The 21,278-nt window shown below is 44.4% G+C and overlaps 1 protein-coding gene and 1 non-coding gene across 18 annotated transcripts in view; both read right to left on the bottom strand.

The window, feature by feature from the left end:
- Positions 1-21,278, bottom strand: part of KALRN (kalirin RhoGEF kinase) — a 653,674-nt gene that overhangs the window by 24,344 nt on the left and 608,052 nt on the right. For all 17 annotated transcript variants that reach the window (XM_020287013.2, XM_020287027.2, XM_020287016.2 and 14 more), the window contains 6 exons: positions 19,145-19,268; positions 17,961-18,020; positions 3,419-3,446; positions 2,721-2,892; positions 1,002-1,123; positions 187-318 (listed from right to left, as the gene is read on the bottom strand). In XM_020287013.2, the coding sequence (XP_020142602.1) occupies positions 187-318; positions 1,002-1,123; positions 2,721-2,892; positions 3,419-3,446; positions 17,961-18,020; positions 19,145-19,268 (638 nt within the window). The remainder of the gene's footprint in view (positions 1-186; positions 319-1,001; positions 1,124-2,720; positions 2,893-3,418; positions 3,447-17,960; positions 18,021-19,144; positions 19,269-21,278) is intronic.
- Positions 17,694-17,797, bottom strand: LOC142875488 (small nucleolar RNA U13). The gene has a single exon (XR_012922847.1). It is a non-coding gene; the product is annotated as a small nucleolar RNA U13 (small nucleolar RNA).

The following is a 21,278-nucleotide window of genomic DNA, read 5'->3' as shown; positions in this document are numbered from 1 at the left end:
TAGTGAAGACAGCTGCTTGACATCTGAGGTCAGAAGGCGGCTGTAGTCTGGCACTGAGGCCTCTGTGCTGAGTTGGAAGACACGAGAAGGAAGGATGGGATAGGCTTATAATAGGCTTATAACTCTGAAGGAGCTCCTCGGGAGGAAGAGAAAACAGAAAAACAAGAGCAGGAGGAGACAGCGCACCTTCCTCTCTGTACTCCACGGTGTAACCAGAAATAGTGCAGTTTCCCGTGCTCGACGGGGGCAGCCAGCGCAGAATCACAGAGGTGCAGCTTCTCTCCTGGGCAATGGGGCGGTTAGGGGCCGCTGGAACACCTACAGAGACAGAAATTAGGACCAAGTGCTATTTCTTCAGAGCTCCGCGTTTTACACCAAGGTAGATCGTCATCTAGGAAATGTTACCTAACCTGTGTCTCAATGTTTTCCTGTGTCCTTCTCCACCAAGTGGCATGCATACCTTTCTCCAGGCCCAAGGGAGACCTGGGGGACATGCCCGGCCGTCTGAAGCTCTTCCTCAGCTAGACCCTGCACACTGAGATCACGCGTGGTCAGGGAACCCTCAGTAGGTTTGTGGGAGGCCACAGACAGCTCTTAGCAAAGAGTTGCTCCCTCCACGTTTGCTAGAACTTATTTTGGAAATTTCACAATGGACCTTTTCTTCCCCAGGTCTCCGGGAGCCCATATAGTGTTCGCTTAAAAGGTTTGACTAACACGAGCTCACAGAGACAGTAGAATGGTGGGGGCCGGGGGAGGCGGGAGGGAGGAATGGGGAGTTGGTGTTTAATGGGCACAGGGGGGGTTTCAGTTTGGGAAGACGAAAGTGTTCTGTGACAGATGGTGGTGACACTTGCACACAAATGTGAATGTACTTAATGCCGGCTGAGTTGTACGCTTAAAAATGGTTAAGATGGTAAATTTCATGTTGTGTGTGTTTTACTACAATTAAAAAATGTTTAAAAACATTATTTAGAAAAGTTTGCCTAACAAACAGACTATACCTTGCACTTTAACTGTAGCAGACGTTGACACGGTCCCATGGTCGTTTGTTGCAATGCAGGTATAAATCCCGCTGTCCTGGGGCATCAGGTTGCAGATCTTCAGGGTGATTTCCCCAGAATCACTAGAGACACCAGAAGGATGCCCTTCAGACTTGAGTGATGAGACAGTGGCTGATGGGTAAAATCCCTTAGGGTTGGCACGCCGGTGCTGAGCTGAGAGGCCTCAGGCCCGAGGTCTAGTCCCTGTCTCTTATCTCCCTACACACCCTGGGTGATCGCCTCACCTTTCTATTGTTCCACTTCCTGACATGGGGAAAACATTCTGGCCATGCCCATCTCTCAAGTTTCTTGTAAATGAGAGATAACATAAGGAGTAAAATGATATAAGAATTAGAACATGCTTTAAAATACATAAAGTCCTATACAAGTACTGGTCCACAGTATATTAGTAGTATTCTCACTAGTAACCTTGTCCTAGAATATATTCCATCTCACAGATCAATAATGAATGGTGCAACAAAAAAGGAAAGACTAAAGAATGAAAATGTTCAGGTATTTCAAATTCTACATGTGGGACCCTCAAAAGAATTCAGCGAATTAAGAAAGGGTAAATTCCTTCACCTAAACGATAACTTCCCCGCTCATCCAGTATGGGAGGAACATCCCAAGGGCAGAACTGCTCTGAAAGGGTTAACTACGGAAGTCATGGTCAGCACCGCCCTTCCCCAGGGCTGTGTCCACCCTGCTGCTCCTCACAAGCTCAGCCTCTCACACTAAGCTCCTTGGACCCACTGGTATTTTATGATCTGGACAGGGAGTCTCTGCTGGGAATACCAAGGAATGAAGGTCTTTTTCCATTTCCCATGTACACAAATTAAGTCAATGGGTTAACGTTTCTTGATTCTAGGTGTTCCTTCCATAAATGTTTCTTAAGCATTTAGGGCTTGTTACTGCTTGTCCACTGTAAGCAGTAATACACAATAAAGTTTATAATTAGTAAACAATAAATGTTAACAGAATGATTGGGAGGCAGTCAGCCAAGTTTTGTTAAACAGTGTTTTTGTGTAGAAGCATGCTTGAAGCAGCTTGATTTTTTTACTGCACATTTTGCAATGAATCATTTTTTTCCTAATAAAATTGTTCTTAGGTAAGGAATTAAATGTATCACTGTTTCACAGCATCCTAAGGGCACAAAAATACCAGAATGTCCAGATTTGGGGACCACATTCCTACTATCGGTCTGGAGCTTTCTCCACTTCTGACTTAGAGCATTACTTAGGGGCCACAGGGAGATGGCATCTAATCGCGGAATGTAAGGCAGTGACTGTAAAAGCTCTTCAAAAGTGTGGCTCATGCTTGACCTAAGATGGTATATAAAGGTTTATGTTTTTCTTTATTTGCATAGGTGGGTCCAGAACACAGTCTTTGCAAAGCGTTCTGTTGTCCCAGGTACGCCTACGTGGTGCCGAGCAACGAGTGAAGCTGTTGCTGCCCACCACGAACTTCAGGCTGGTGACATGTGGCTGCAGCGTGAGCCGCTCAGGCTGAGGATTTTTATTCGCTCTCTCCTCTAATCAAGGCCAAGTGTCAGAGCTAGAATAGGCTTCAGGGCTCTTCTCTGGGAAAGACTGTGAACCAGAACAGAAGCTGCATCCCAGATCGGGGCTCTCGGTGCTGCGCTAAGGTGCTGGTGGCGTGATGCCGGGGCGATCGGCTTACCACGAGGCGACGGTGTATGTGGCGGAGCTGTTGTCGGTGTCCAGGATGTTCTGGTCCGGACCCTTCCAGGTGATGGTGGGCTTCGGCCGCCCACAGACCTTGCACTGTAGTATCACAGTGTCCCCAAGCAAACAAGTCACATCCACCAAGGGCACAAGGAACTCTGGGGCCACTGTGATCAAATCAACATACATTCATATCACTCAGAACAAATTTAGAAAAAAAACCAGCCATTTTTTTCATACAACACTATCATTCCCCACCCATGTTGTATAATGATTCCAGTAACCTTCAGCATAACGCTGTTATGTGTCCCTTTAATAAGTATTTACAAATAATAAATATTATAGAAAAATTAGGAAATACACATAAACAAAAAAGAAAAGAAAAGAAAAGAAAAGAAAAGAAAAAAAGCTCCATGATGTCATAGTCCAGAGATAACAACTGTGAATATTCTGGTATTATATATATATATCCTTTGAGGTTTTAGATAAACAGGTATCTTACCCAAACTGGATCACATTATACATATTGCAAGTTGTAGTCCTTTTCATCAAACGATTTATCACAAACATCTGTCCTTGTCCATTAATACAGAACCACGTTACCACTATTAAAAGGTTCTACCTTAATGCTGGATTTACTATAATTTATTTAGCCAATCCCCACATTCCCAATTCTACTATTTTTTAACTCACCTTCTTGGATGAAATTTGGATTTAAAATCTGAAAAACACAAAGAAAGAGAAAATTGCTTGAATTCTAAATTACTAAAAGAGAACAAGAGACTTGTATGCTATTGAGTAAAAATGAAGTACAACCTAGGGAGGGGAACCCCCTCTCGATTTGCCGTGACCATGTTGCTATCGTAGTGCCAGAACCCCTCTTTATCAACAAAGGCACTGGGTTGACTTCCGTCTAATCTGGTTGTTCTCGTTCCCGCCTGGCAGTGTGCAGCACTGGGCAGGTTCATTGTGGCTCAGACCTCTGCTAGCACAGCTGCCCTCTCTGTCCTTCCTCTCCTTAGTTGCTCTTCCTCCCTTCACATGCAAAAATCATACTCTCCTCTTGCTCAATACACAAGCAATGCGGTGATAGGATTCTTCCCAGTCTCCTGAAGTTTCAAAAACAGAAGACCTGAGACCTATCAAACTGGAAGTGTCTTTGACATTAACTAACCTGGTGGTTTCCTTCCAAACGTCCTCTCTCCACTCCTTCCCCCACCTTCAAGCAAGGGAAACTTCTTTTTAAGAAAGTAAATGCAGAACTTTGTCTCTGGTTGAAGGGGAAAAAGAGAAGTCCTGTCTGTCTATCCTGTCCCCAGCATGACCTCCTGTCCTGCATAGGGCAACTTGAAAACCACTGACCGTCTTAACCATTCTAACACTTCTTGCTTCATACCTGAGAAAACAGAGAATAAGTGACTAAGCTGACTAAGTTCCAGTCACAAGGCAGGTTCCAGGAAGAACTGCTAGGGCTATTTGTGTATATACCATGCTGCATGCTTTGGGACACCCTAGATATTTCACAGCAAAGAAAACATCTAGCCGACTAGCCATTCTGGAAAGTTACCCCTTCTCGAGAGGATGGTCACTTTGGCTTTTTTCTCCATCTTTTGTATTACCTCTAATCATGCAAGTCCAGGTCATAAAGCCAGGCAATGTAGAAAAGCACGGACTTTGGACTCAGAGAGGCTGAGGTCATCTGTTTTGTTTAATGTGACTGTATGCTAATTACTTAAAATTGATTAACACCAATTTTCTCTACTATAAAATAGCAATAAATAATATCGAATGCAGAGTGTTATCACAAAGATTAAATGAAATCATGTAAGTCAAGTACCTAGCACAATGCTTGACAAATAATATGTACTCAATAATAAAGATTATCTAATTCTAATCATCTTTCTTCTGCTAAGCAGCCTATTATTAAAGTGGCTTATCTCTGATAGTTTATTTGGTAAAACTTCTTTCCATTAAACTCTGATATTTTATTTGGTAAAACTTCTTTCCATTATAACGAAGCCAGAAAACTCATGTGCCTTACAAAATTGCCCAGCTGGAGCCTTCGTGCTTATTTCCCTGTATTTATCCATGTTTCATGTGAACATGAGTGATTTCTGTGTGTTCTTCCCTTAGAGGGGGACCTATAAGCCCTTTGGAACAAAGATGTTATTTCCTTTTTTGGGTTTCCCTTTGCAAACAAGTTGCCCACTTCTACCACCCAGGTTTTTCCTGAAGTAGGCTATAGAAAACCCACCCATGTGATGCCAAGTTCTGGGCCTGACTGGCCCAACTCTGTCCACTGCAGTGACCTCTGCTAGTCTCAAAAGGCCTCTCACGCCACTGCCCTGGCTTCCTTTAAGTCGGTGATTCTTAATCCCTGACCTGGGTAGCTTTAAAAACACAAAAAGGGTTGAGCACGGTGGCTCATGCCTATAATTCTAGCACTCCGAGAGTCCAAGGCAGGAGGATTGCTTGACGTTAGGTGAGACCAGCCTGAGCAAGAGCAAGATCCCATCTCTACTAAAAATAAAAAAATTAGCCAGGCGTCATGGCATGCACCTGTAGTCCCAGCTACTTGGGAAGCTGAAGCAGGCGGATTGCTTGAGCCCAGGGGGTTGAGGTTGCAGTGAGCTAGGCTGATGCCACGGCACTCTAGCCAGGGCAGAGCAAGACTCTGTCTCAAAACAAAACAAAACAAAACACCCCAAACACGAAAAGGCCAGTGCCTGGGCTTCATGCTTAGCAACTGTTTTAACTGCTGTGAAGGTGTCCCAGGCATCCGGAGTTTTGAAGCCTCCCTCAACTGAATCAGCATGCAGCCTGGTCTGTGGGATGCTAGCTGATAGTTCCCCTCTATCCAAGGGGACTGATCTTGGATAAACCACCTTCCTGCCCCTAAGTGTTTCTAGGGTGGGGTGGGGTATGCATGGGGGTGTTTGGTAAAAGCTACTGCTTTTCCCACAACCAAGAGACCCCTCTATGTGAGAAGATTCTGGGAGGGATGTAAAGGGTTGCTCCAGTTGAGCAATTAAATAAGCTACCTGTCAACATGGCAAGCAGCACTGCATCACCTGTAGGGGGTGCTAAAGAGGCCAAGCATTTATCTACCTGGCTTAGGTAAGGCAGGAAGAATGACAACCCAGTCACTGGACAGTCAAAGAAAAAGGCGCTAAGAATATTTTCTACACGTTAGCAGTGGTGATCTCAGGGTGGTGGTATTAAGGGTGGCTTTCTCCCTATTCAAAAAACATTTTACTGAGCTCATCCTCCGCTTTAAAACCTGTGTATGGTTTTGTTGGCACAGAAATACTAAGACATAGGTCTTACCCTCAGGATTTATAAAACATTATCTGAATTTTTGGTGGTTTGTTTTCTTTCTTTTCTTACCCGAGCTTTCCAGATATTCATAAGTCAGCATGTTTCACTTTTGTAATAATTTTTTTAAAGGAATAGAAGGCATAGTCAGACCTGTTAGACTGTAAGTTATTCAGGACAGGAAATATTTGTTATTCACCTTTAAATCTCAGGGTACTGGCCCAGGGTATGCCACTTAATGGGTATTTAATACATGTTGGTGAATGAATATGTGACCTTTGACCTCATTTCAGTTCTCCCAAGAATTTAGGACTTCTTCATAAATCAAATCACAAGATAGGACTAAGAGATCTATAAAATAATTACTTCTGGGTATATGTCTAATAATATTCGACAAGAGCCTATTTGCAAACACAGATGGAATGCAAACTTTTGGGGAACTGATTTCAAAATAATATAATTCTTAGCGTCTGAGAGAGGAGGGTCTTAGTAGCCTGCTGCACAGAAGAGTGTAACCTCTGGGAGCAGACAGAGCACGTAGTGTCCAGACACCCTCTCTTGCCTTGGACAACATTCTTAGACAACTCCAGCCTCAGTTTTATCCATAAATTGGGGATTATAATGCCCACCTAGAGGAGCTGTTTGATATAAGGGCTCAATTTATTTGATGAAGATTCACTGATCTGACTCTAGGTGGTGGTGACTGGGCAGGGAGCCAGGCAGACATGCTCGCTCCCTCAGTGGGCCAGCAGACTAGTGGGGAAGACAGAATGCAATGACATTTGCATTTGGTGCAGCGCACAACAGATGTTGATGACCAGCCTCTAATAAACATGGAGCACTACACTCTCCCATCCCACCCCCACTCACAGGATGCTAGGGGAAAAACAATTGGAGAATGTTGCCAACTTTGTTCAATGGCCAGTGTTTCCCATCAGGATGGGGATCCACAAGGGAGCAAGGCATTGAGTCTACGCAGGAGTCTCACAGAAGGGGTTAATGACAGAATGGAAGAGACAAGTCGCAGGCTCATATGTTACGGAACTTTAAGTAGGGCCTCATAAACCTGCATTGTGGAAGTGCTTTTATAAGAAAACACCCCAAACTGCTACTTAGAGAACTTCTGGCCTTATTCTCATCACATAACCCCAAACTGTGTTAAGTATATTATTAAACACATGCACTGTTTAAAAAGCAAATATTCCTAATTTGGGTGTAGACTTTAGCAGGGACGTTGGAGAGAAAGGTTGCCAACAAGGCATAAGTGCTGCTTCTCCATCTGGAAGAGACTTGTGGAAGTCATCAGTTTCATTTCTCTGCCTCTTGGCTGGACCAGGTGAGGAGAGTCCAACTCGGCACAAGGTGTGGCTGATAATGGTAAGAATCACTGATCTGTGTAGCATTATACAGTTGGCATAAACTACTCATGGACTCCTTCATTTGGTCCTCCAAAACCCTGGAGGAAGTACAGAGCAGTGTTCTTTATCCCCATTTCCTCAATGAGATAGGGAAGTGAAGCATTAAGATCATAGAGTGACAGAGAACTGGATCTGAAAGCTCTTGAATTTTTGTCCAATGCTCTCCTCATCACAACATTCAGTGCAGTGGAGGGTCTCAGCCGAGCCAAAGGCCTACCTGCTCAGCTCTGCTCCATCCCATCTCTACCCATTCTCCTCTTGAAAATGTTCCATCAAGGACCAAGAGCCTGGGCAAGATCCACACTAATAGTTTTTTCTAACTCTGACTCTGGATTAGGTCCACAGAAGATTCCTCCCTCATTTTTCCTGCTTCTACTTTGATGCAAATCACAGTATGGACCGGAAGAGGATCATGACACCCTCCTCACACAGTAGTCCAATTACCTATGTATTTGTGGCTCCCTGTGGACTACATGAGGACAAGGACCATGTTGTTTTGTTCACTGTTATTGTCTTCAAGCTTAGCACATACCTGGCACATAAAAGCTCCATTGATATTTGTCAAATCAGTGAAAATTTAAAGTGGTGGGATGCTAACTTTGGGGAGGAGGGCTGAGAAAATGTCTTGCCATAAACTTGGAATATTTTCCCATTTACATTGATTGGGGATGTGACTGCTTAGGAATCTCACTGGTCAATGCCTGAGATGTAACCAATGGTGATCTTCCTCCTCTGCACTCTCCTAGAGGCGAGCAGCTCTGTGGCTGTGACCATGAGCTGCTGTGTATCTTAACATCCGGCCTGCAATGTATTTGCCCCACCAGACTTGTGAACCCTTTGGAGATACTGACACTTTCCCACGTTATATGTACCCTCAGTCATGTGTTTAACATAGCATCTTACACATGGCAGATCAAATATTAACTGCATCCAATTAACTGAGGTCGTGCAATTAGTAGACTAGAATTTAGATCCCCTGACCACCTCGTCTAGAGGTCATTGTTGGTGTGTGCAGGGACCAGAGGGGTATCAGCCTGGAACCAGAGGGGTCAATCATAAGCTGCACATGTTTCCTGAAACCTCATGTTTCCCTTCTTTAGAAACAGGCTGGGAGTCAATGTCGAGTGGGAGATGGGAAGGAGGGGAGCGGTGGAATCTGAAACAGAGTGGCGGTGGAGGAAGGATGACGCTGTCCATAGGAAATGCGCCTGTTCTGTCTCTGGGAGACGGCACAGGAAGATGCTGGGCCAAGTCCAAGAGGATGAGGCCGGTATAGACAGAGTGGGAAAGAACTGCTTAGGAATCTGGTTTTATTTGAACACCAGAGGGCGGCAGGCGGTAGTGCTTCCTCTCAGACGGGAAACAAGAACCGCCACAGTGTGCTCCATCCGCAACTTGGTTTCTTTCTTCTGGAGAGAAATCCAGCCGTTCTCTTGATTTTTCTTCAAAACGGGAGGCCAGTTACAAGTAAAAGAAGAGGAAAGACTTGCAGGGAAAATCACCCAGCACTGAGTAACGTGAGCTGAGCTTTGAGGAAATCTCGGGTCTGTTTTTCTTGTCAGTTAATGCCCAAGATTGACTCTAAGACTTAAGAGTAAGGGTGAAATTCTGTCTAGAAAACCAGGTATCAACTGACTCCAGAAGAAAAATACTCCTAACCCATTTTTCTTCCCAAAGTCCTCATCACCAGTCACAAAATGTAGTTCAGAACTACATATTGAGAATCCTGAAGGAATAAAAATGGTCAAAAGAAACTCAAACCAAATGTCCTAAACCTAACTTGGAACTACCTTCAGTGAACCCAAATTTCTATATTCTGCTCCTTCTTTCTGTTCCCTTCATGCTTGTTCATGTGAATCTGTGTTCAGAGCAGGAAGAAAAGGGATTTTAGATGAGGAGATGTGGCAATAAAATGAATAGATATAAGAAAAATAATTTCTAAGAATTTAGGTATGCTTTCTGGTTTGGAGGTTCAAAGCATTTATGTTTTCAATCTGGCCTAACCAGATATAATTTTATAAATTTTAAAAAAATATTGCTACCTCTACTTATTTCTACAGTAACATAAAAACAAGCTGTAATAAAAATATGTAAATGCAACACAATTCCAAACAGCAATGGAATTATCTCTTTCAACTCGTTCCTTATTCCTCGAGTATTTTCATTATCATTCAGTACTAAGTATTTTTTCAACTATGATTTTTTTCTTTGACCCAGTTGTAATGGAAATATGTTTTTAAATTTTCAAATGTATGAGATTTCTAAAAATTATCTTTTTGTTGATTTCTAACACAATTGCATTGTGGTTGGATCTATATCATATTGGTTCCTTGGTTTTTGTTGAGATTTGTTTTATGAGTGATATATGGTTCAACTTTAATAAAAAGTTCCATGTGTTTTTGAGAAAAATGTATAATCACTAATTATTAGGTACAGATCTCTCTCTATATGTCCATATGTCAAACACACTGTGTATGGGTTTTTCTAGTTCGAATCCTTCTCCCTTACCCCTCAGTATTTTGGTTAGAGAACATTTAGTGTCCTTAAAAATTAAAGGGTGAAAGTATGACTTTTAACTCAATAATGAAAAAATCTATCATCTATCTCACAAGATAGTTGATGGAAAAGACCCCAAAAAGGGGTTCATCGCCGGGCATGCATTGGTCTCCAGGTGCTCTGAGCAGCCTAGAAGTCAGTTAGGAAGAAACTAGGGTGCCGTTTCTTCAGCAGATGGTGCAGCGGTGGTGTTACAGCTTCTTCTTTTACAAATCACATTTCCAACCTGGCCATTAAGACCTTGACTTTGGGTAGAGTCTTTATCAATGAGTGTTCTGGGGTGCCATTCCTTAATGATTTGGCCCCAATTATACCTCAACCCCCTCCAATTTTTTTACTAGTTGAAACAACCTCCCAGAGCTTTTGGAGCCACAACAGGTTAAAATTAGCTCAGAGGATATGGGAGAATGGAAGGCTGATTTGGGGCTCCTTTGAGTCCTCACGTGGGAATGTCCGTGGCCTGACGCCCTTCCCTGGCCTCCTGTGCTAACTCAGCTGCTTTCATTCCTGCCTCTCCCCTGCTCCCTTCAGCCTTTCCCTAGCTCTCATCTCTCTCCCCTGTCAGATTCGCAGTATATTTTAACTTCTGGCAGGTCTGCCTGACCCCACCGCTGTTTACCTTGGTGCCAGTTACTTTCCTAAAGCACAGATCATACTGACTCTACTGTTCCTCACCTTCCTAGCAAGTCCCTGCCAGCCTTTGCAGTCTGGTCTCAGCCCATCTGCCAGGCTCATCTCCCACAGCTCTCCCCACATCCCTACCCCCAGGTACGTAGACTACGCACCTTCTCAAAATGTGTTGGGAGCCTCCACACGTCAGGGCCTTTGTCCATGCTCTTTCCTCACTCTTTCCCCATCTCTAAGACTTCATATCCTATTAGTCCATCCAACACATACATTGCCATCGTGTGAATCAATGACTAGACATACAGGATTCCTGGGAGACAGGCTGCCTAAGAATACACAGCCCTGAGAAAGTCACCTCACTGCGCACCAACTGGTAAAATGGGAATAATGTAAAATGGGAATAATGATCTGTAAAATGGGAATAATCTGTAAAATGGGAATTTTATCTGTAAAATGGGAATAATGATAATAGTAGTGATGTCATGATGCCGTTGGGAGCTCAGCACAGAGCCAGTTACATAAGAAACACTGCTAAGTAGCAGCTACTATTGTTGTGAGCTCAGTGCCTAAGTGGGTGCATAAATATCCACTGAATAAATGAATGGATCTAGGCAAAATTAATCAGTCCCTCTCCATGGTTCTATTAGAGGAGGTTCTATTAGAGGTTCTATTAGTTTAAAATCTGCTATGCAGCACAGGCATTTAATCATGCCTGCCTCCCTCCACTGCGTGGTGGGAACCAATCTGGCATAATGTGTTGGCTCTCCATAATACTGCAATGCCTTGTGTTAATCAAACTGTGCTAAATTGAACTGACTAGGGGACTCACACTGGGTGAGCCTGAGGTGAACCGTGACAGCATGGGGGTGGAGGAGAGGGATGGTGGCCTTTGCTCCTCCAACAGCAGCCTCTTAGAGCCAGTTCTCCCGGGTCAGTGGCACCTTGCAATCTCATCAGTGTACAACATAAACGAAACGGGTTAGGCCTCTGGATCAGGGTGAGGGTGCCACAGGGCACGCAGGACTGAGGGCGTGCTGGGTGACTGTGTCGGCCTGACAAGCCAATTCAGACATTTTCAACCCATGCAACTGGACTTCCTTTCTCGGCTCCTGAGTCACTGGGAAATGACATGAATGAGTCGAGTCATTATCCCAACAGTCAAGGGATTAAAAAGTTGTTGAGGGAGAAATTCTCCTCCTATAAGCAGATGTGCAACAAGGGAGGGCCTGAGCCTTAGCAAGCAGACTTCCTCCGTATCACGCACCAAGTCTGGCCTCTAAAAGCACCAAGGTTGTGTGATCTTGACCTCCCTGAACCTGTTTCCTCTTGGAGGGTAAGAAACCCCACCCTACTTTCTTCACAGGGTGGTTGTGAGCAACAAAAAGCATAGTAGATGTGAATATGCAGTGGAAGATCTCATAATTCTCCCAGGAGAGGGAAGTGCCAGCTAAGCTCAGCTCCCTTCTCTCGGTGGCGGAATATAAATCAGTCTGCATGGGGCGTCAGAACAAAGCCAGGCAGGAGGAGAGAGTCTCCAAGCCAAACCCATCAGATATATTACAAAGAAAATATTTTGTAAAAATAAAATGAGAGGAATGTGATGCTTCACTTTTGTTTCCTCCAAAGGGTTCTTTTCATTAAAAGAAAATTTTTTTATAAAATGCAGAAACAGGAATCAGTGGAAACATACTGGCGATGCCAGGGGGTTGATCACCTGACTGGAGGTGTCAAAGTTCCCTTCAGTTTATCTGGCCAGGTTACTGTGCAGCTCTGAATCTGGGATCGGGAGGACAGAGCAGCTGAGGCAGGGCAGCAGGCAGACCCTTTGGATTTGAAGACGTGGGAGCTGGGCTGGCGAATTATGGGTTTGGGAAAAGGAAGAAGGGCCAGCTCTGGCCACTCAAACCCTTCCCAGAGCCAGGAGTAGACACTCCAGCTGAGTTCCTGGAGGAAATCTGCCCAGGCCATTCCTGCCATACCGCCTGAAAAGTGAGTTTTCAGACAAGGCACAGAATCTTCCACGTCCTCTTCTGCCAGGGTCTCATCGTTTTCTGAGTCAGAAGTGCTGGAGGGCACAGTCCCTGGATCGTGCACCTTAGATCTGTACAGTGCTCAAAGGGATGCACCTTACCATATAAACACCTGTATGCTGGGAGCTGGCAACATTCCAGGACCCTGCATGTCAGAAAGGCTAATTGGCCCAAGGCCATGCAGCCACCAGTATCTGGACTAGCATCCAGGCCAGGGGTCCTCAAACTTTTTAAACAGGGGGCCAGTTCACTGTGGCTCAGACTGTTGGAGAGTGCGGCACACATTCCACACATGCGCACTGTGGGCCGGGGGACAAGTTGGCTGCTAAGCAGGACAGGCAGAAGCAGCAAAAACACCCGGCGGGCCGATAAATGTCCATGGTGGGCCGCATGTGGCCCTCGGGCCTAGTTTGAGGACGCCTGATTCAGGCTTTCTGACTCCTGTTCCAGCGGAACCTTCCATGTGATGCTGCCTTTGTGTGATTTTTGCTTAAATCATACTTCAGCCTTAGAAAGCCAAGATGGGCAGCAATGATATTCCTCTTTATTGAGCTGGAAAACTGAATAACACATTTATACAGAAAAACTGGCACTAGAAGATAGGTCTTCTCATCTGTTAGGATCTGCATTTTAGATTAAAACCGAAGCAGAGATGGGGTGCTCCAAGCTGCCTCAGCACACTGGGGAACTGCCTCAGGGCACTTTCTAGGTTTTGAACATAAAAATATAACTTCCCGTGCCTCAGTTTCCCCTGTTAAAAGTGAAGAGGTTGGGGGGATGGAGCGGAAATACGGAGTTGCTGTTTAGTCGGCACACTAAAGAATTTCTGTTTGGGATGATGAAAAATTTCTGGAAATGGATAGCGGTGATGGTTGCACAACACTGTGAAAGTACTTAATGCCACTGAATCACATACTTAAAAATGGTTAAAGTGGTAAATTTTATATTATGTATATTTTACTACAATAAAAAAATAAATGAAAGGGATGAGGTTAACCAAAGCTTTCCAAGGTTCTGTTGACTCTGAAAGTCTGTAATTCTTACTCTAATTGGAAATTTCCTCCAAAATTAGCTTGACCTTTTCAAGTGCTTTCTCTCCGTCATCTTTCAGAGCTCTCTCCTGCAAGATCCCAACCCTGTTCCCAACTTCCTGAGCTCTGTATCTGGCAGCTGGTGCGTGACTGGGGGCAACATCTGCACTCTGTGTTGTGGATGAAGCGGGAGCATGCTGAATGGCTGGAGCAGAGATGGAGTCTTTTTGGAATTATGACAACTTCTCACTCTGATGGATTGATCTTCTCTGCCACAAGAGTATTGAGCTTTTTTTTTTTTTTAGTTAACATGCACATAATTATCTACTTGGGCTTCATGAAAAGCTGGGCTGAGAATACTTTATCTTTGAAGACAAAGGCCCAAGTCTGAGAGGCTGGTTCAGGTCTTTGAATCCCATTGTGTGAAGTAGAGAGGTGGCAATGCTGGGGATGGGGGAGATGCAAAAATGCAAGCATTGATAGTCCTCAGACAACTTTTCAGAGGTGTGAGCCTGCCCAATCCGGGTCCTAAGGAAAATCCAGTACAGCCCAGAAAGGATCCAGACTTCTTAGGGGTGGGCACTGGCTAAAAGTGAGCAGATGCTGATGCTGGACACTCGAGCCCTGGCTCCAGCCTGGGATGTCGGTGCAGACACTGGGGCAGGGGCGGGACTGAGGAAGCTGGCAGGTGGCTGCATGATTCTCAGCCCAGTAAAAGGCAATCAGCAGTCTCCGCTGTACTGAAAAATTGAATATTAACTTGTTCCCAAGGTACTCCAGTTGTTTGATTATCAGCTTGATTTGGCTCTTCCTCCATGTAGAAACATTTTTCTCATATATAATGGACCCACTCTTCACTCCCACCCCCAAAGTTAATCAGTACAAGGTAAAGTAAATAAGATGAACTATGGTCAGACACTTGGGCCTTTTAGAACAGTTCTCCAAGAGGTGTGGTCACAGATGGGCAGGAGGCTAAGCCACGAAGGGATCACATCGACCTAGAGCCAACCGTGCAGCGCCTGGTGGCATGGCTCATGCTGCTGGGAGTGGGCAGTGGGGCTTGTACTTGAGAATATTCACAAGCAGGGGAAGGAAAAGGATGTAAACATTAGAGCAAAACTGCCTCCCTTTATATAATTGGCTGTTCTTGGAAAACCTTGTAAATCAGATTCCTAAGATTCATGTTGCTTTGTTTTCCTCTTAATTAGCTTTCAAAGATGTGCCTGTGTATCTCCCAAAACACTGTGGTAGAACATGTGCCAGCTCTGAGCGAAGCAAGCGCAAGCAGCCAGTGTGTAAGTAAAGACCCCAGGAAACCGCCCCTGAAAGGAGACTTCCAGTCCAGCAACTGAGTAAAAGTAGTGTCATTTCTGTGGAGGCAAGAGGCAAGCACCTATGCCCAGCTAGCACCGGGATCAGCATGCTGGCATCGGGTCAAGGCAGTCAGTCAGCGGGGCAGGATTTAGCATGTGGAGACTGAGCACAGAGCAGACCCACAGGGCACATGGTGCCAGGATGTCAGCTGGTGACAGGAAGAGCGGGTGTCAGCACAGACTTCAGCTCATGAAGAGCACAGGACATGCTCTCAAAAGGACTACACCTATTGCAGCATCAAATTCAGAAGGCAAAGGGTGCGACTGGCGGCCAGGCTGCATCCAGGAATGATGCTCCAAATGATCAATTGCACAGCGGGAGGCCTTCAAGAGGTGGCTGCCCACCTGTATTTCAAGTTGAGTCTTTAAGATTAGGTCTCTTTGGTACTCACTCCTGGCCATTTCCTCCTGCAATATACGTTGCAATAAGGTTCTACTTACATATCCCTTGAGGAAATTCTCAACTCATGTTGAACAGGTTGACTTTCTATATCTTATTTGTTATTTGTGTCTGAAAATACTAAGGGTGCCAAGATGCCTGCTTTCCCTCTGCACCTGCTCATACACTCACAATTAATTTCAAGCTGGCAAGGCAGCTTGTATGCAGCTTCAGAGTCACGGAAGCTTGGAAGGGTCCATATGGAATATACAATGGCTGCATGTGCACCTACTATGGAAACTTTGGATTAACCCGAATATTTGCAGCTTCCAGCCACATGCTCCCTTGAGGCTTCCAGTTAATTGAAATTCTACCTAAAGGAAACTTTGTGCCTCGACTACTGTATTTGAAAACTTTTTGGACATACATCAACACAATTTTTGGCTTTTCTGTGTTTAGCATGAACATCCTCATGCCTTGGCTTACGCACCCTTTAGCACCTCACAGACATCCATCTCATTCAGCCCACACAAAGGACTAAAAGCCTTTGATAGATAAACATGTGTTCAATTCACAAAGCAGGGCTAAGAGATATGTGTTTGTGTGTGTGTGTATGTGTGTGTGCGTGCTTTTTCTTATATTAATGCAGAATGGCACATCTGATCACACCAGTTAACTTTCTCAGTGTGCACTGCTGACCTGGTCCCACATACGTCTGTGCCTACTCCTTCCTTTCCAGAGTGGGAAAGTCACAGTTCTTCCGCAGTCCATGAGAGCTGGACAAGGTCCCAAACCACTTTTTGGAACACAGATACCTAGTTTCCCCATCTCTGTCTGGCCTTCCTCTACTTGCAACTAATATTTATAATACATGCCAGCGACACTTCGGTCTGGAGATACTGGAGCCACCTGGCATCTACAAGCTGACAGGTGTGGCCTCTACGGGAGCAGGTGCCTATCCTGTGAAATACAAGGAAAGCAGAGCCCCAAATTTCCCCCAGTTTCCTTGTTCTCTAAGACATTCAGGCTACAAATGCCATATCCACTTCCTTCCTCAGTGGAGCACTGCATTGACCCACATCTGCAGACGTAGCTCTGTGGCGAGACCCACACCCACAGGGGACTGTTTCATCCTGGCAGAACGCCCATTTTCAACCACTTGCCTCCGCTCTGTGCAAGCCGGTTGGCTCCTCGCATAGCTGACTTACCCGTTCTCAGGCCTCATGGTCTCCTGTGGCTTTTGTGGTAGTTGTCCTAATATGGTGGTGGACTTCTTTGGGATTAGGTCAAATTAGAATAAAAGTCCATCTTAATTAAGTGAAAGGCTTAGGGCTATATAAAGAAAAAGATTTTTTAAAAAAATTCTCTATTTTGTTTTTAAAAGAAACCACTAAACTTTTATCTGAGGACAGAGGCATAGATTTGGAGAAAAACATTACAATTTGCTCTCAGGATAAAGTGGCCAGGAAAGCCAGTTCCATGTTTAATCTAATCGTCTTGGGTTTACAATTTTATGGTGGCTGTCAGAGTGGCAAACCACGTAAGAGCTGTGTTTCCGTAACCCAACAGACTAGGAGTTGGGAGTGGAATGTATGTTCCTGTCAGCAGAGGCGCTGGTTCCACCACCACATCCCCACAAACCTGGAGGATTAGGGTCCCCTGTGTGGTGTTTCAGCCTCACCGTCTCTAGAGAGGCCCCAGCTCCAGGAAGGAGGCTGTCCCAGGGCTTCTTGCCTTCCCAGAGCGGCCACGGCCACTGCCCAGTAGCCCAGGATTGGGCCACAGTGGGCTCTGGACTTGTTCCACTCGTGTCTCATTTGCTCTCAACCAGCTATGCAGTGACCAGGTAGCAGGTCACCCACAAAACCATACTTAACCCATTGTCTTGCTGGGGCATTGAGGGAGGAATAGATCCCAGGCACAACATGAAGAGCAGAAAGGGGGAAAGAAAAAGAGGAAGCAGGGGAAAATGAAACAGGGAGAAACTAAACACCAAATGAATTCTTGTCACTTAGCTGGGATCCAACCACCATGCATAGTGCTGTTTTCCATGAAAAAGTGTGTTCTAAGTTTCAAATAATGAAATTGGATATTTTCTACATAAAGCCAAACCTGCCAAAGGAGAAAATATTAAGTAAACATGCAAGAGTGCTATAAGTTTTTGTTTTTAAAGAAGCTATCCAGGTAGAGTTTTCTACCAAAATCAAGCTGAATTAAGTTTTCTTTTTTTTTTTTTAAATGTCAGATGGGTAACGTGCCAACATTGTAAGAAGATTTGAAGGAGGCCCATCTCACACATGCATGTGAAAACCCAATCATCATGCTTACGAACTACAAAAGGATGAATTTTTGTTTTGTCTCTTTTTTTAGTTGGGATAGGACACCCAGAGATGCCCCAACATCACTATTATTCCTTGAAGGGGATGGTCACTTTAGCAAGGTCACTGTTACAGAAAACATGAAAAAAAGCAATCATTGTAGGAAATAGGACAATAGCTGCTTCTACCTCCATGCTAGTATTAGGGTCAAGATCATCACACTCTGACTCCTCGGAACTGTTCGTCTCCTTGATTGGCAGCATGAGGAAGGGGGAAGAAAGAGAACACAGTTAGAAAACAAGTAGCTTTTGCTAGAGAGTGAGAGAGAGAGAACTTCAGAGCAGCATGGGTGATGGGAAATTGGGCAGAGAAAAAACCAGGTGCTTTTGAGGTCGGGGTGCGAATCACCAAGGGCAGCAGCATGCTCTTTTCGGGGAGAGGAGGCTGGGGTTATGTACGACTGCTTATCTCACAGGAAACAGCAATGGAAGCAACCAATGAAGCATGAGTGCTGTAGAATTTAAACTGTTGTCTTCTGTGAGGCTGGACTTCCTAGATGAGAGTGAAGGAGAGCATACACTTTCTTTTCCCCAAGAAGGACGTTAGAAAGGATTTTAATTGTTCTTACTTTGCTCAGGAAGGAAAACAAAGTGATAGGTAATCACATTAGAACACAATTAAATAATTTGTGTCTAATTTCCATTATCCAGAGGGCCCAATTTAAAGAAAGCAGATGATACTGATTCAAGATGGGGGAAAAGGGTCTGCCAAGCTTAGAACTAGTGAGTTCAACGCAGTAGACAGATTGTTACAAAGAAATAACACAGACTTCACCAATGTGCCTCCCGTGCCTGTGCGTAGGGGGAGGCCAATTAAATGGCCTAGAATTGATGTTGTCTGAACTCTGGGGAAAAGAAATGAAACTTTACTAAGGGCACAGTGGCCCTTAAATTCCAAACCTCAGCCTTCACAGCGTTGGGGGTTTGGAAGGTATCCCTAATCCCTTTAACCTGCATGTATTCTCAAACCTAGGATACTAAATGGGCAGCTTTGAGAAATTTAATATGAATCGAGCATCTTGCATTTCTAAGAGAATAATGCTGCAGATAATTTTGCTATAAAACATCTGCACAGTATAAAGAGAAAGGTATAAAAGAAAAAAAAAAAGAGGTACTTACTTGAATTGAAGTTGCCAGGAGAAATAAAAAATAAAAAATAAATTGATCTTGCATGCAAAATCCTGCTAAACTACTTCCCCTCTTGTTCCCATAATGGGGGAAAGTTTCCCCTTCCACCCAAATTGCCTTGTGAGAATGCTGCAGGGTGGGGGTGAATGAGAAGGGGGGACACAGCTCCAGAATACCTTACTCACTTTAACAGAGACTTTGTTGCCCAGAATATCCTTGGGTTTACGAGACCCTGTGGCTTCATTTTTACCCGTGCTCTCCACTTCCGCCCGCTTTCTCATGCGTAGAGTATGCCATGAACATGACTTCCTGTTGTACCAAAAAACGCACCAATCAAAATGGCAGGTCAGGGCAGAGTGAGGTGGTGCATGGGCTCACCACCCTTGGGCGAGCCAGCAGGTGAGGTGCTCCATCAAGCCCAGGCTTCAGAGGCCCCAAACCTGCATGCCAGCTCCTGGTGGACGGCAACTGACCACACCTCCAACTGGAAGTGAGCGAGGATGAACTCTGACCCCTCCTGGTACATGTGCAAAGTTGACTGCAGCATTTGAAGAAAGCAGGAGTGCTAGGTTACCAAACTCTGCCAAGGAAGGATTTATACCACATTGATGATGCCTTATAGGACTGAGGAATCACCCTTGTGAAGGGCATGGTAGGTGGGGTTGGCATGGGGGCTGGGAATAGGAAAGACAAGGGAAGTATATTTTATAGTGTATACACTGCTGGCACTTTCCCAGGAACAGACAGAAAGACCAAAAAGATGATTTTGAGGTTTCCATATCATTATTTGTTTTTGGGCACAGCCATTCCCAAATTCCATGGAAGAGACAGGATTTTCCAGGGCATTCAAGTTGATAAACAGTTGGGTACCACTCATTTATCTGTATATTTTAGGGCAAAGCGTTTCTCAGTCTATATTCTCCACATCACTGCTTGTGAACAGGGTTGTCAGTCACTAAGAGGTCCTAGAGTTTCCCTGTGTGTGCCTCCAGGGAGGGGAGAGTAGCAATGACCTTTCCTTTATCCTGACTTCTTTCTTGCCACAAGGGGTTTGGGAGCTAAGCTACTTCTTCACATGCCTGTAAAGAGAAGCCCAGAGCAGAGCTCTTAAGTTCTACAAATATCAGGACTCAAAGACAAAGACATCAAAAAGCCAAGTCAATAAATAGCATCAGTGACCCTGAGCAAGTGTCATCTATCTAAGGTGTGGTCACAGAACTTGGATGAAGTTCTGATCACTGTCTGGAATAAATAAGACTTAGCCTCCCTCAAGTGTCTCCTTGTCAAATATAGTCCTTTGCAGACAGGAATCCATGAAAAGAGCCTTCATTAAGGGAGAGAGGCAAAGGAGATCGAGGAGGAAGGAAGATACTCGAGATATATATTAATAGCATTTCCTCCACAATATCCAAGATATTAGGTCATTAAATATGAAATGTCCGATTCCGAATCAAAAGTTTATTATATCTCAAACAAGAAGCAGAACAATTACTCAAAGTATGTGCCTAAACTATCAACAAAGTTTTTCCATCTTAATGGTAGCTTGTTTATGCCAGCAGTGACGAAGCCTGGAGAGCGAGTGGCCATGAAATCATGAAAGGTGTTTTCCACAGCTTGTTGAGAATTGAATATATTTCCTTATAAGAAGTGGTTCAAAGCCTGGAGGAAGTGGCAGTCAGTTGGTGCAAGGTCTGGTGAATATGCTGGATGACAGAGAGTTTCCAAGTCCAGTTGCTGTAGCTAGAGCAGCATTGTTTGCGTGACATGTGGTCCAGCATTGTCTTGCAAGAAGATTGGCCTGTCTCTATTGACCAATCTCAGCTGCTTAATCACAAGCATCCAAATTTCATCCAATTGGTTGCAGAACACATCTGCTGTAATCTATTGATTAGGTTTCATGAAGTTATAGTGGATAATACCAGTGCTGCACCACCAAACAGACATCATTAGTTTTTTTTTTTTTTATGAATATTTGGTTTTGGACTGTATTTGGTTGGCACTTCGTCTTTATCAAACCATTATGCTGAATACTTGCTATTGTCAAAAATAATCCATTTTTCATCACATGTGCAATACGATGTAGAAATGGTTTGCCTTTATGTTATGACAACAAAGAAAGGTGAGCTTTGAGACAATTTCTCTTCTGATGCTCATTTAATCCATGTGGAACCCATCTATCCAGCTTCTTTACCTTGCCTATTTGTTTTAAATGGTCCAATATTGTTGGAATAGTAATGCCAAACTTTGCTGTTAATTCACGTGTAGGTTGGGATGGATTTGCTTCCACTACAGCTTTCAGCTCATCATTGTCCACCTTGG

This window comes from Microcebus murinus, chromosome 1, assembly GCF_040939455.1.
Source record: "Microcebus murinus isolate Inina chromosome 1, M.murinus_Inina_mat1.0, whole genome shotgun sequence".
In the NCBI taxonomy this organism is placed as follows: domain Eukaryota; kingdom Metazoa; phylum Chordata; class Mammalia; order Primates; family Cheirogaleidae; genus Microcebus; species Microcebus murinus.
This window is presented reverse-complemented; position numbering and strand designations above follow the sequence as displayed.